Consider the following 14,333-nt stretch of genomic DNA (forward strand, 5'->3'; position numbering starts at 1 on the left):
TACCCACTTTTGACCAGTCACACTGAATTTTTTTTTTGTATGTGACATGAATATATTCTGGTCTTTCCTCCCTCAGTATTTTTGCTCCCACTGTTTCTTGTGAAAAGCTTTCTTGTATTCCCTACTTCATCCTTCAGCTCTCAGATCTGTCTTGCAGAATCCTATTTGTGTCAAGCCAAGCTCTAGGAATCTTCCCTGTTTATTACAGTTGGCAGTCATTCATAGACACCATAAAATTTAAAGCTTTGAAGGCTGTAGAGATTATTTAAATCATTTCCTCCTCATCTTCTAAAAATGAGGTCCTGCATGGGCAACATCTTGGCCAAGGGCATGTAGTCAGGGGCAGAACCAGGGCCAGAATTGGGGGCTTTGTTCAGATGAGCAAACATGCCTGGAGACACTAGAGTGCTCTCAGCAGTTTCATTTCAGAATCTTTAATGGGAATTATTTCTCATCTTGTATGTTCTGTATCACTTATACAATATATAGTAGCCCTGTGAGGTCCTCTTCTAGTATTGTTTTGTGTTCCAGTTTATTTTCCCTATTAAGATATAATCTCATAGAGCAAAGACCAAGTTTTACTTACTTTTACATTCCAGGGGGAAAAATAGGACTGAGTCAGAGAACTTTAGTTCCAGTCCTGCCCCTGCCACTTGGTAGCAAATTATGTAATAAGTACATTTAAATTCTCATATTCTTAGTTAACTTGTCTGTTAAAGTGGGGTTAATGTTGATTCTTACCTATGCCATAGGATTGTGGTGAGTATAAAATAAGAGGATAAGTGTGAAAGTACTTTGAAAACAATAAAATACAAGTATAATATGTTTTATATGTAATAATATTTTTCTGTTACTTGATTTTTTTTCCAGAAGCTATAAAAATAACACCTTGAAACACAATTCAGTCTATGAAGCTATGGTTCCCTTCTTTTCTCCATGTTTGCTATTCATTTTGTCTACAGCATGGATCCTCCAGTCACCTTCAGACATTCTAGAGCTACATCCTAGAGTGTTCTACTTTATGGTTGGAACAGCCTTTGCCAACATCACAGTAAGGTTTTTTTTTCTTCCTTTTCCTTTTTTTTTTTTTTTTTAAGTGAGAGGAAGGGAGATAGACTGCTGCATGCACCTCAACCAGGATCTACCTGGCAACTGCCATCTGGGGGCTGACACTAGAACCAGTCAAGCTACTAGCTGTGAGAGAGGAAGATAGAGAAGAGGGAAAGGGGGATGAAGAGAAGCAGATGGTCGCTTCTCATATGTGCCCTGACTGAGAATTGAACCTGAGACGTCTGGATGTGGGGCTGACACTATCCACTGAGCAAACCGGCCAGGACTAGATTTTTCTTTTAAAAACCTAATGTATAGTCTGACCTGTGGTGGCACAGTGGATAGGGTGTTGACCTGGGACACTGAGGTCATCGATTCAAAACCCCTGGCTTGCCTGGTCAAGGCACATATGGAAATTGATGCTCCCTGTTCCTCCCCTCCTTCTCTCTCTCTCTCCCCCCTCTCTAAAAAAAAAAAAAGAATAAATAACAAAATTAAAAAACAAGGAAAACCCTAATGTATATAAGGAATACTTGGCAGAATTTGATAAAATTTGAGAAAGCTTATATAGTATTAGAATAAGCAGGTTGTCTTTTTGTTGTTGTTGTTGTTGTTTTACAGAGACAGAGAGAGGGATAGACAGGGACAGACAGACAGGAATGGAGAGATGAGAAGCATCAGTCATTAGTTTTTTGTTGCATGTTGCAACACCTTAGTTATTCATTGATTGCTTTCTCTCTCTCTTTTTTTTTTTGTGTATTTTTCTGAAGTTGGAAACGGGGAGGCAGTCAGACAGACTCCCGGATCCACCCAGCATGCCCACCAGGGGCGATGCTCTGCCCATCTGGGGTGTTGCTCTGTTGCAACCAGAGCCATTCTAGTGCCTGAGGCAGAGGCCATGGAGCCACCCTTAGCGCCCGGACCAACTTTGCTCCAATGGAGCCTTGGCTGTGAGAGGGGAAGAGAGAGAAAGAGGAAGGAGAGGGGGAGGGGTGGAGAAGCAGATGGGCGTTTCTCCTGTGTGCCCTGACCGGGAATCGAACTCGGGACTCCTGCATGCCAGGCCGTCGCTCTACCACTGAGCCAACTGGCCAGGGCCTGATCTCATATGTACCTTGACCACGGGCCTTCAGCAGACCGAATAACCCCTTGCTCAAGCCAGAGACCTCAGGTCCAAGCTGGTGAGCTATTGCTCAAACCAGATGAGCCGCACTCAAGCTGGCGACCTCGGGGTTTCAAACCTGGGTCCTTCCGCATCCCAGTCCGATGCTCTATCCACTGTGCCACTGCCTAGTCAGGCTAAGCAGGTTTTAATGTAAAGATTTTTTATCTAAAATTTGAAAAAATAATAATCTCAAAGACAGAACATGCTGAAATTGTTTTTATTTTTCCCTTTGAAACCAGTAGGATTTAGGGACTGCAGTAGTATTCTGGAACCATGACATACTTGAATTTTTTGTTTTGGTTGCCTCCTGAAGAATTCATGGGATAATTTATAGATTCCTTTCAGACTGTGAATATTATTAACAGTGTTGTGGAAATGGCTGCAGATCTAATGATTAGTTTAGAAGTCTGGAAAGAGTTTTTTGAGAGAAAAAACACATCATACATACATCTTTAATCAAATGATTTTTTGATTTAGAACATGGAATTATAAACTAGAATAACTGCAACATATATTTTTAAAAATCACTCAAATGAAGTCCTTACTAAGTTTATTTTCTTACTTAGCCACTGAGCTTATGTTTCCAAGTATAAAAAGTATTTATGAAAGAGTAAAACTATATTTGAGAAAGATGTTGAAAGTAAGGGGAGCAAAGGGGTTTTTGTTTGTTTGTTTTTAACAATGAGGTTTTGAGGTATTAATATGGTAATACGACTGAATTGGAGGTAGCATCTCATGTCTGTGAAAAAGTTAAGTTGTGTGGGGATGTGGCAGGCTGTTTTGAAACTGTTTAAGATAACATAGAACCTTAAAATTGGGAGAAATTTTTTTCACCCAAACTGTTATCCAGTGGACGAATGCCTTCTACAGCATCCTTACTAAATTATCTTACTGACTCTTTCGATACACAGGTGGTCTGAGGGTCCAGAGGTTTGAGGGTGGGGCAGAGGTCCTGAGCAGTTGAGACTGCTGAACTTTATGTAATGTGAATGTTTTGGCTCAAGGACTTGAATGCTTTTTTGGGGGTATTTTTCTGAAGTTAGAAGTGGGGAGGCAGTCAGACAGACTCCCACATGCACCTGACCAGGATCCACCCGGCATGCCCAAGGGGGGCCAATGCTCTGTCCATCTGGGCCATTGCTCTATTGTGGCTGGAGCCATTCCAGTGCCTGAGGCAGAGGCCATGGAGCCATCCTCAGCTCCCAGGCCAGCTTTGCTCCAATGGAGCCTTGGCTGCAGGAGGGGAAGAGAGACAGAGAGGAAGGAGAGGGGGAAGGGTGGAGAAGCAGATGGGTGCTTCTCCTGTGTGCCCTGACCGAGAATCGAACTTAGGACTTCCACATGCTGGCCAACGCTCTACCGCTGAGCCAACTGGCCAGGGCTTGAATGCTTTTTAAATGTTGGAGTGACAAGTTCTGGAAGTGGTTTGCTAATTAAATTTTTATTGTTTGTTTTTTTTACCAACTTCAAGTGTCAGCTGATTGTTTGTCAAATGAGCAGTACCAGGTGTCCAACTTTGAACTGGTTTCTGGTTCCTCTCTTCTTGGTCGTCCTCGTGGTAAACTTAGGAGTGGCTGCTTACATTGAGAGCATTCTTCTGTATACATTAACAACTGCTTTCACTCTGGCCCACATCCATTATGGAGTACGAGTGGTGAGTAATTTGGAAGAAATTGCTTCCATTTGATTCTTAGAAATAGTGGGGAAAAGGTGAGGGAAAATTTCAAAAGAAAGTTTGCTTATTATAGTAGCTGAAAGAATTTTGGTATATTTTCTAAATTTTGGATCATATCTATGTATGTAATTTTAAGTATTTCTCTAATGAATATGTTATAATTACAAATAATTTAAAAGCTGGATAATTATTATAAGAATTAGTTCTTGTTTTTTTAAGTCAATAGAAATGACCGTTTTCTTGGTGAATTGTAATCTCTTGTACTCTTAATTATATAGGACTAGATAATTCCATTTGTTGATTATACGTGTGCTTCTTTAGTTTTAAGGGCATTTCTGTTGTTTGTTAACATAATTTGGAAAGAAACTGAAATTGGTTACATAGTACTGCCTCCCACCCTTCCCCTGCCAAGTTTTCTAAACAATGTGGTAAGGAAGGTCAGAACTGCAGAATCAAGGAAGGCTTTTCATTATTTGAGGTTTTAGGCTATTCCTGAGTTCTCATCAGGAGAAAGGGGAAATATAGAAGAGAAAGGATTTAAGAGGTATTATGCAAACCTAATACTCTCTTCTAAAATAAGAGACTTAATTTCAGGACAGATGAAATAAGGTAGATATAATAAAAATCAAACCGTGCAGTATATTTTCATCACACTTTGACATTCTTTTCTAATTATTTTACATATTTTAGCATGGCCTCATAATTATTTTTAAACGGCACAGTATATTCTGTCACGGAGATTCCTTAGTAATAACCCAACTTACTTAATCATGATCCAATTTTTAAATCATTTAGGTTGTTTCAAAATGTTTACTATTATAAATAATGTTGGAGTGAACAATCCAGAATAATATTTTTTTCTTTCATGTGCTTTATTTTCTGAGGATAATTTCATAGCAGTGGGATTCTGTAGAACTCTAGTCACATTTTTATGTCTCTTAAAATACTTATATTTGGTATGCTTGTTTTGAAAGGAACCTCGCTGTGAATGATTTCAAGAAACAATTATATATCGTTCATATTTATAAAATGGGGGACACCTGTCATGCTTGATGACAATTTTATACTTTGCATATATTCTAAACTTGGGATTTCTTCCCTTACATTTCTCCCCAAAGTAGCCTACATTTGTTGGGAAAAAAATCGGTGAAATTGTTTTGGAAAAAAAATTATGATAAGTTTATGAATTATGATACGAAGACATAATTTTTTTAATGTTTTTTTTTGTGCAAATTTAACATTATATGCTATATAGCAACACTCAGGGTTTTTATCCTGATAATTTCATCAGTTATATGCATGAAGTGGAACACAATTGCCAATGTCTTTCGTAATTGTTTTAATTTTTTATAAACCTTCAGAAGCGTATCTTCTGAAAATCATACATACACCAAACCAAACCAAAACACATTTTTCTTGAAATTACCAAAGCACTACATTTTCTTTAAGAGTATGGAAAATACATGCAAGCTAACTGAAAGAAATTTTAGGAACAACTTTTTTGTCTGTCTTTGTGCTCTCACCACTTCTACAACTTCTGACCACAGGTGAAATTTGCTAAGTCATACAAAACATTCACTCGAACTATTGAAATATAAATGATAGAAATAAGAATAGAAATAAGAAATTCCAAACAGAGGCTGTTTACTAACTGGCACATGACCAAGCTCTTGTGTATCCCTAACTAATATGGCCTAAACCTCCCAAATTTACAGTTCTAGTCTTAAAACTGCTTGTGTCATCAGGATTAGGAATAATTACCCAGAAATGTTATAAAAAGCCGCTATTGAGTCTATATATAGACCTGTTTTATTGACTAGATAGTCTCAATCAACTAACCCTATAATTCGTCAGTAGACCTGATGTGAGCCTGTGTGGTCCGGAGGGCCCTGGGGAGACTAGAACGATGGAGTTGGGCAGACCCAGGTCTAAGTCTACCGTTCCCAGGGTAGTCGTAGTACTCTGATTTAGCCATCTAGCTCGATAGCTGTTCTAACCCAGAAAAACCTTCCTTATTTCTGGTGATTTTTGCTCTGTTCGTCTATTGTCTCCAGAGAGTGAATTCTGTGTGCTTTAAGAAAATAACTGGTATGTATTGTGTCACTGCCTTCTGTCCTGGTTTTCTATAGGTAAAGCAGCTGAGCAACCATTTTCAGATTTACCCCTTCTCATTGAGGAAACCAAACTCGGATTGACTAGGAATGGAAGAAAAGAGTATTGGCCTGTAATCTACAGAAAGAAGTACTGTAAATAAGATGCTTGTAAATATTTCATCCATCACCATTGAACTAAACTGATCTGCTTAACAGACATGGGAACTCTGTATGTGGTACTTGTACAGTAGGAATGACATATATAATCTGAAATGTGGAATTTTGAGCCTACCAACAACCAGTTTATTTTATTTTATTTTTTATAAAACCACGTGATGTTTTGGTTAAGCGTAATATACATTAGACTAGCAAAATGTTTCTAGTGATTTTAGCTTCATGTGTCCATAATATTTTGGTTCATACAGAGTTAAAGATGCGTTATTTTTATTATTTTAAAACCCCAAAATTGATTTAGAACACTGGTGACATTCAGAAAACCACAATATGTTTTCATATTTGGTACTGAGTAGTGAGTTGTTAGGTGTGGAAGCTATCGGTAGTCCACATCTAATGTAGGGAAAAGGTAAGAGCAAGTCACCTTCAAGAGATGCCAAATGATTACAGAACAATATAGTACAGGTTTGCCAAATACTAGTTTCTCTTTCCCATGGAAATGCCTTTGTCCTTGTGCTAGGAGAGCTAATATATATATTTATTTAGGTCCTCTAGTGTTCTTTGTAAATTAATTTTCTTTTGAAGAAAAATATTCTATTGAGACCTAATTGAGAATGGATTATAATTGTAGCTCACCATTGGCATGGTTCATTGTTTTTTTTTGTATTTTTCTGAAGCTGGAAACGGGGTGAGACAGTCAGACAGACTCCCGCATGCGCCCGACCGGGATCCACCCGGCACGCCCACCAGGGGGCGACGCTCTGCCCCTCCGGGGCATCGCTCTGTCAGAGGCCAAGGAGCCATCCCCAGCGCCCAGGCCATCTTTGCTCCAATGGAGCCTCGCTGCGGGAGGGGAAGAGAGAGACAAGAGAGGAAGGAGAGGGGGAAGGGTGGAGAAGCAGATGGGCGCTTCTCCTGTGTGCCCTGGCCGGGAATCGAACCCGGGACTTCTGCACGCCAGGCCGATGCTCTACCACTGAGCCAACCGGCCAGGGCCTGGTTCATTGTTTAAATGTGGCATTTCCCCCTCAGCTGTAAGTTGCTGAGATTTGGTGCCTGTGAACTATGATTAAATGAATGCATGTGACATTATGAATCTTACGATAATTACTTGTGAGGAACACAGATAAATTTCCTTATTAGAAAAATTAACTTTGGAGTCAGGAATCTCATGAACCTCACTCTAAAATTACTGTGAACCTCACTACAAAATTAGTTTTCTGATTCAATTTGCCCTTCCTTGCTTTCTTCCTTTCTCTCCCTGTCTCTTTTTGTGGAGGAGAGAGTGCTCTGTGTTTTATTTCATTCAGGATAAAGAAGTAGGGAGAAATGCTCTCTTCTCCAACTTGCCCACCTCCCCACTTGAAGAAAAATTTTAATATATATATGCCTTACTGAGTACATACTCTCTTTGATATAACTTGGAGTAATTTTTGAGGTTTACTGACAAACATCAAAATCTCTTTGACTTTCATGTGGTTGTTTTATAAATCACAACTTTTCATGAATGTGAATATTCTCCATTTACTTTGGTGGTGATGAAATTTACTTCCTGATTTTCTTTTATTTTCCACTGAATGAAGTTTGTGCTTGAATGAAGATGTATCTTAAACCCTTTTTTTGGATGGATTGCACTTGGATAAAAAAGGCACCACTGTATTGATATGTAATTAAATTCTTAACCTTTTATTTATCTATGAATGTGACCATTTTAAAATATAATAATAGTATAATCCTTTGTTGAATTTCTGTCTGCTGCTTTGTAAAAATAACTATGTAATGGGTGTTTCAATTTTTAAATGTGTAAATTCTAATAATTACCATCTAGGTTATTAGAAATGAGGAGTCAAAGAGCTAACTTATGGTTCCGTACTTATTTTTAAAAGTATTTATAAGGGTTGGGTATATTCAGTGAGTTTCTCTGAGACAACAATGAACACAGAAAATAGGTGAGAAATTGATGCTGGAAACTGGGTAGTTTGTTGGTAAGTTGGCATCCTAGAGGTCAGAGAATGAATCAGTGAAATGAAGACGATGCTGTTTTTTGTATACCTTGTTCTGTATTACCTCTAAGATTGAACTGGATAAAGTGTTCATTTAGGCTGGGAGCAGAGCTTTGTCTTAAGGTTTCTAAGCTAATCATTTTACTGTTTTGTTGACCTTATACACAAAAATGAGATTAATTTGTAACATATAAGAAAGGAACTGATAAATATTTATAAAATGACAAATATGGACCACAGGCTTTCTTCACCTTTTATAGTGTAGTCAGAAAATACCTCTTCCATTGGGTGTGGGGTCATGTCCTATAAGTTTGGGGCTTTTACCTCAAAGTGTGTTTCTTCTCTCTTTCTGTTGCATCCAGTTTATTTGAAAATTGTTTTGTGCCTGTACTTTATGACTTGTTTCCCAATGGTGGTAAGGAATTATGTATGCCATAGTCGGTTTTATTGACATCCGTAGGTGAAAGAAAGGTGGCCGTCGTCAAGGTGAAAGTGAACCTGAGTGAATGACTGTTTCAGACGACTGTGAACTTGCGCGTCTGCAGTGGACTGCTGACTCTTGTTCTTGGTTTAGTCTGCCATCCTGAAGCAGCTTGAAAGCCCCCATTTGTTATGTAGTGATGGGGTGCTGGAAGCAGAACGTAATTACAAATAGCTCTGTACATTTATGTCATGCCAATTATCGTAACATTTCCAAAGTATAAAAGATACTTCAGGCTTATGCATGATTTTTGGGGGTGAGTTCACACCTCAGCCTTTCTCCCAGCATACACTGAGCTGCCTTTTGGGGGAGCACTGGGATGGTTGGTCATCCATACATGTTTTCTGTACATTTCAGAATAGAGTGCCTTAGCCAGGCCAGAGGTTTGCGTTGTGTTTCTGCCGACCAAAGTTACCTAGACCTGTAAGACAAGTTTCTTTTCAGGTTATGGTATGAAGAATGTCCTTTCTTGCTTGTCAGAAAATAATTTCCCTATATTTGAGGGGGGCATGGAGAATCTGAAAATAACTGGGTAGAGTATATTAATGCTTCCTTTTGTGATCCTTTAATAACATGATCTTAGTGCAATGCACAGTTTAAAACTGTTCAAATTTAAATTGTTATTCCTCCACTAATACATAATATAGTTTATAGTTTTAGTCTTCAGGGTAATAGAGTGCATGACTTCCAAATAAAAATCAAAATAGTCTGCCTTGATTGATATTTAATAATATTGTGGTTAACATACTTTTAATTGTAATTTAAAAAGAAAGTGAAATACCAATTATGATCTAGAATGTTACAGTACTACTACCAACATGTCATTTATTTTAATATAGAGCTATTGGGAAGAGGAGGTATATGTAGAGTTGCCCAGCTTCTAAATTAGATATCAAAAGAGTATATTGATTATGACCTGGAGCCTGGGCATTAGGGCAGGCAATTCCTTATGCAAAGGAAAAAGCATGCATGATTCCTACCTAAATGGGAAGAAGAGATCACTTTGATGCTGAAGCCTTCAGGGTCCAATGATTTAAATGTAACATACAGTTTAAAATTGTCACAATTTAGCTCATTATTCCTCCACTAATTTCAAATTCAAATGTGAATTTGAAAGTTTCCTAAGTGTTTCATTTTCAAAGAATTCGTTTATTTTGTAGTCAGCCAGTCATTAAGCATTTGGAATGTACCTTGCTGTCCAAAGGAGACTTTGATTCTATAACCCATGGAGAATAAAAAGATAATCCGAAGGTGTTTGAATCAAAGACTACTTTCTACCTTATACATATTTTAACTAGAAGTCTGTTTGTAACCCTCCCTCTGCGGTCTTCACCTGGGTTTCATTATACGTAGTCCCTGGCTAGGACAAAGATGCCCATTTTCTGTTTTGCCTCATTCAAACTTCCTTGATTGCCTTAGTTATCTTGTCTAGTCAAGGATGGGAAACTCACTGGAAGGAACAGCTTAAAACTGATGGTGTAGAACTTTTGACTTTGGGTTCCCAAATAAGCCAAAAACAGATACAGACATTTTTGGTTGTGTTAATTCCTGTGTTCAGAGTGGCCTTTATCTTGACCTCAGTTCTGGACTTGATTGAGCGTTCTATAGGAAATTTGTGAAATCAGACTAGAATTTATTTGTCCTATGAGATTTCTTTGTAAGGCAGTATGCTCTTTCTTGAACACCCTGTGGGTGAATAACCTTATTTAGTTAGCTGCCAGTACTAGAACCTTCCAGGAATTTTAACTAGTATGCTGCATTTGAAGCACTGTTTAAAGTTTTAACAATAAAATGGTGTTAAATTAATCACTGTGAAACATGAAAGTGTGATGCTCTGCATTCTTGGAAGCTTGAGCAAATTTTGATTGCCCTTACTTACGAAACCCATGTGATTTGTCTATTTTACTTTCCGTCTTTGACAGTGGTACAAATAACCAACATATCAGCAGGCAGCTACTTTTAGGGTATATGGTAAATCATGGTCGTTTAATTTTTCCAGAGAAAGTGGTGATGTGTTTACTTCCTTGTGTGGAGACATGGGAATTGGATTTATTGGCTGATTCATTTCCAGTGTTTTCTACAGTGCAAAATAAATGTAACCTTACTTTTTAACCTGCATGCTAGTAATATGCTTTGCTTTTTAGTAAACAAATATGCAAGAGATAGTAAATCTGGCTGACATTTTTTGTGTTTTTAAGCAGGGAATTGCTCTTTATATTGATAGATCTTAAATAAGCTAATATTAAGGATAGCAAAAGCAGTTTTGTTATTCGTAGCCCTCTCACAAGTATTCTGGGGGGGGTGGGGCTGTGTTGCAATTGGTCAGAAAGTCCAGGTTCCCAGAATAGGAAAGCGGCATGGGGTCTGACGTTTGAATATTTTAGTAAGGGCTTATTTCCTTAGGAAAGTCCGTTTAGACACAACAGGAGTGTCTGGTCTTCCACAGACCATTCACATTGCCTTACTCTTCACAGACTCATTCTTAGAAAGCCAGGCGAAATCAGAGTGGTGCTGTTTTTAACGCATGTGAATTGGATCATGGCCATAGAGTACCAAATGCTACATTGAAATTAGAGACGGGTTTGAAGACACAAGGAGTGGCTAAATGCTGTGGGTGCCTTATGGCTCTTTGGCTTGAGCAGTTTTTATGTAACAATTAAAATTAATTTTTTAAAATTAAAGCATACACAGTTCTCCATGAATTCTAGATTCTGGTATTCTTTTCCTCTTCTTTTTTTAAACAGAGATTCTGGTATTCTTACAAGCACTTTTTATTATCTGACATGTAAGTTCTTGACTAGGAACATGTTTAGTTAGTACTTGATGTTATTAACCAGGAGCCTGTTTTAATTTTATAAGGTCTATGAATGCTACATTATAAATCTGTTTAAAATACTGGTATCATTTAGTATCAGACTTTGAGTTTAATAACTACTACTTAAGACTACCCACAATATTAACACTTTTTTGTAGGTTATTTTGTTTAGATAACTTACTCCATTAGTGTATCCATTCAGGAGACAAAGACTCAGTTAATGTATTATTTGCTTATTCTAAAATGTGCCAAGAAAGCAGAATTTATCATTAAACTCCAAATTTCAACCTTTTTTTAAAAGTGCATTTCCTCTGGGTAAAGGGGAAGGCAGTGAAGAATTGCCCAGATGTGGAGGTGTAAACTCCCTGCTGCCTCTTCTCCCCTTCCCCTCCTACATAATGTAATTAAATTTGTAGCTAATTGTAGAAGAAGAATTGGATACGTCTCTAAGTAAGGTTCCATTAGCCCTGTGACTAAGAATAGGTGGCAGGAATCATGGCCGAATCAATTATTGAGTTGTTCCTGTTGCGGTTTGCTTTCTGTAGTATTCTGAAACAAGAGGACATCCATCTCTTCTCAGGTACCTAGAAACAATACCACTCAAGCAACTGGAGTATATTTGCTACAAGTAGGATCTATTAGAGAAGATGAAGAAGAGCACAAAATCTAGTTTTCCCTTTCAACTAGTTGAATTGAACATAGTAATCTGTCTGCCTAGGACTTGCTCTGTTCCTAGGAAATAATGTAGCATTTATTTTGCCTGGTTATGTGTGGTTGTATGTGTTTGTATACATATTTAATATGTACACTTGTATTCTCTGTGCATATATATATATATATATATATATATATATATATGTAAGAGGCATTCGTATATACATGCAGTCTACTCTTGATTATCAGCGAAGTGGTGAGGCCTCATTGCACTTTCTTCATGTTGGCTTCATCTGCATGTGTCCCATAACTGTGAAGCTTCCTCCTCATCTGGAGCCACAGTCCTTCCTCCTTCGAGTTCATCTCAATCCCCAGGAAAGGCCCTTGAAATACATCACTTTCCATTTCCCTTTTACCAGGAATTGTGTGAGTCAGAAAGATGGCTGCTTCCACCAGGTTGAGGCTTCTGGGTTGGAAGGTGATGGGGGCCCATTCCTGGCCAGAAGGCAGCTCTGGGAGCAGCTATGCTCCTGGGTTTTGATGAAGGGAGGGAATCTAGCTCCTGCAGAAGTAGGGCTTCACAGCTTGCTTAGATTCCTTAGCTAAAATGTTGTGAAATCTTAGATAAGTCTTTGATGTACAAGTAGAGTACAACCGTGTATTTTACCAATATTTTCCTGTCATCGGTATTGCTGTTCCCTATTGCTAGCCCAGATAATCAAGACCTGACTGTTTCTTGCCACTGGATTCTTGAAGCCTTGTCCTTCCAACTGGATTTATGTTTATTTCTGCTACTGTGAAACCCAAAAGTAATGCAGTAGGTTTTAATTTAAAATTGTTTGATTCTATTGATAAATATTTATTGTAATAAAAGTAAAGAATAAATAATTTTTAAATCCTTTCAATTGTTTTCAGACTGTCTTATTTGTTTTTCCTTGGTAGGTGCAAAATGGGAGGGAGCAATGGGGAGAAAATGAATGTCCTGCCCCTTGTTTCAGATAATCATTGTTTTAGAGCAAAAGGTTAAAAGGATTTTTTTTTTTTTTTTTCATTTTTCTGAAGCTGGAAACAGGGAGAGACAGTCAGACAGACTCCCGCATGCGCCCGACCGGGATCCACCCGGCACGCCCACCATGGGGCGACGCTCTGCCCACCAGGGGGCGATGCTCTGCCCCTCTGGGGCGTCGCCATGTTGGCGACCAGAGCCACTCTAGCGCCTGAGGCAGAGGCCACAGAGCCATCCCCAGCGCCCGGGCCATCTTTGCTCCAATGGAGCCTTGGCTGCGGGAGGGGAAGAGAGAGACAGAGAGGAAAGCGCGGCGGAGGGGTGGAGAAGCAAATGGGCGCTTCTCCTGTGTGCCCTGGCCGGGAATCGAACCCGGGTCCTCCGCACGCTAGGCCGACGCTCTACCGCTGAGCCAACCGGCCAGGGCGTTAAAAGGATTTTTTATGGGTGTTGTGTGTGTGTGTGTGTGTGTGTGTGTGTGACAGAGATAGAGAGAGAGGGAAAGATAGAGACAGACAGGAAGGAAGAGAGATGAGAAGCATCAACTTTTTGTTGTGCTTTGTCTCCTTAGTTGTTCATTGATTGTTTTCTCATATGTGCCTTGACTAGGGGGCTACAGCAGAGCTAGTGACCCCTTGCTAAAGCCAGCGACCTTGGGCTTCAAACTGGTGACCATTGGGCTCAAGCCAGCGACCATGGGGTCATGTCTAGGATCCCATTGGGCTCAAGCCAGCAACCCTGTGCTTAAGCTGGTGAGCCCACGCTCAAGCTGGTGACCTCGGGGTTTTGAACCTGGGTCCTCTGCATCCCAGCCCGACGCTCTACCTACTGCACCACCGCCTGGTCAGGCTGTTTTTGTTTTTGTTAAAAGAGCTTAGTAACAACTATCTTAATGTACTGTTTTTGCCCCCGCCCCCCAGAACTGGGGATTTGGGTGATACATAAATAATAACTGGCTCCCACTGGAATTAGTGTATAAGATGGTTTTATACTCAAAAACATGTTCCCATAGAAAGAATGTTCATGTATGCTGCTAATTTTCTAGGCTAATCCCACAAGAACCTAATAACCCACCCATACTTAGTACTCCCAAACTATAGTTTATAAACCATAAGTTCTTATAAAACCTCTGATTTCTAACATTGTTTCTGAGGAGAATTATTTCCTATATTTTACATCAGAATTGTTCTCTCAGTTCTTTCTTTTTAAATTAATTA

The 14,333-nt window shown here is 39.0% G+C and overlaps 1 protein-coding gene across 1 annotated transcript in view; it reads left to right on the forward strand.

The window, feature by feature from the left end:
• SELENOI (selenoprotein I) overlaps positions 1 to 13,015 on the forward strand; it is a 46,897-nt gene extending 33,882 nt beyond the window's left edge. The window contains exons 8-10 of the mRNA XM_066266709.1: positions 871 to 1,051; positions 3,687 to 3,869; positions 6,020 to 13,015. Of these exons, the coding sequence (XP_066122806.1) occupies positions 871 to 1,051; positions 3,687 to 3,869; positions 6,020 to 6,118 (463 nt within the window). The 3' untranslated portion in view covers positions 6,119 to 13,015. The remainder of the gene's footprint in view (positions 1 to 870; positions 1,052 to 3,686; positions 3,870 to 6,019) is intronic.
• The last annotated feature ends 1,318 nt before the right edge of the window (positions 13,016 to 14,333 follow it).

This window comes from Saccopteryx bilineata, chromosome 3 (genome assembly GCF_036850765.1).
Source record: "Saccopteryx bilineata isolate mSacBil1 chromosome 3, mSacBil1_pri_phased_curated, whole genome shotgun sequence".
In the NCBI taxonomy this organism is placed as follows: domain Eukaryota; kingdom Metazoa; phylum Chordata; class Mammalia; order Chiroptera; family Emballonuridae; genus Saccopteryx; species Saccopteryx bilineata.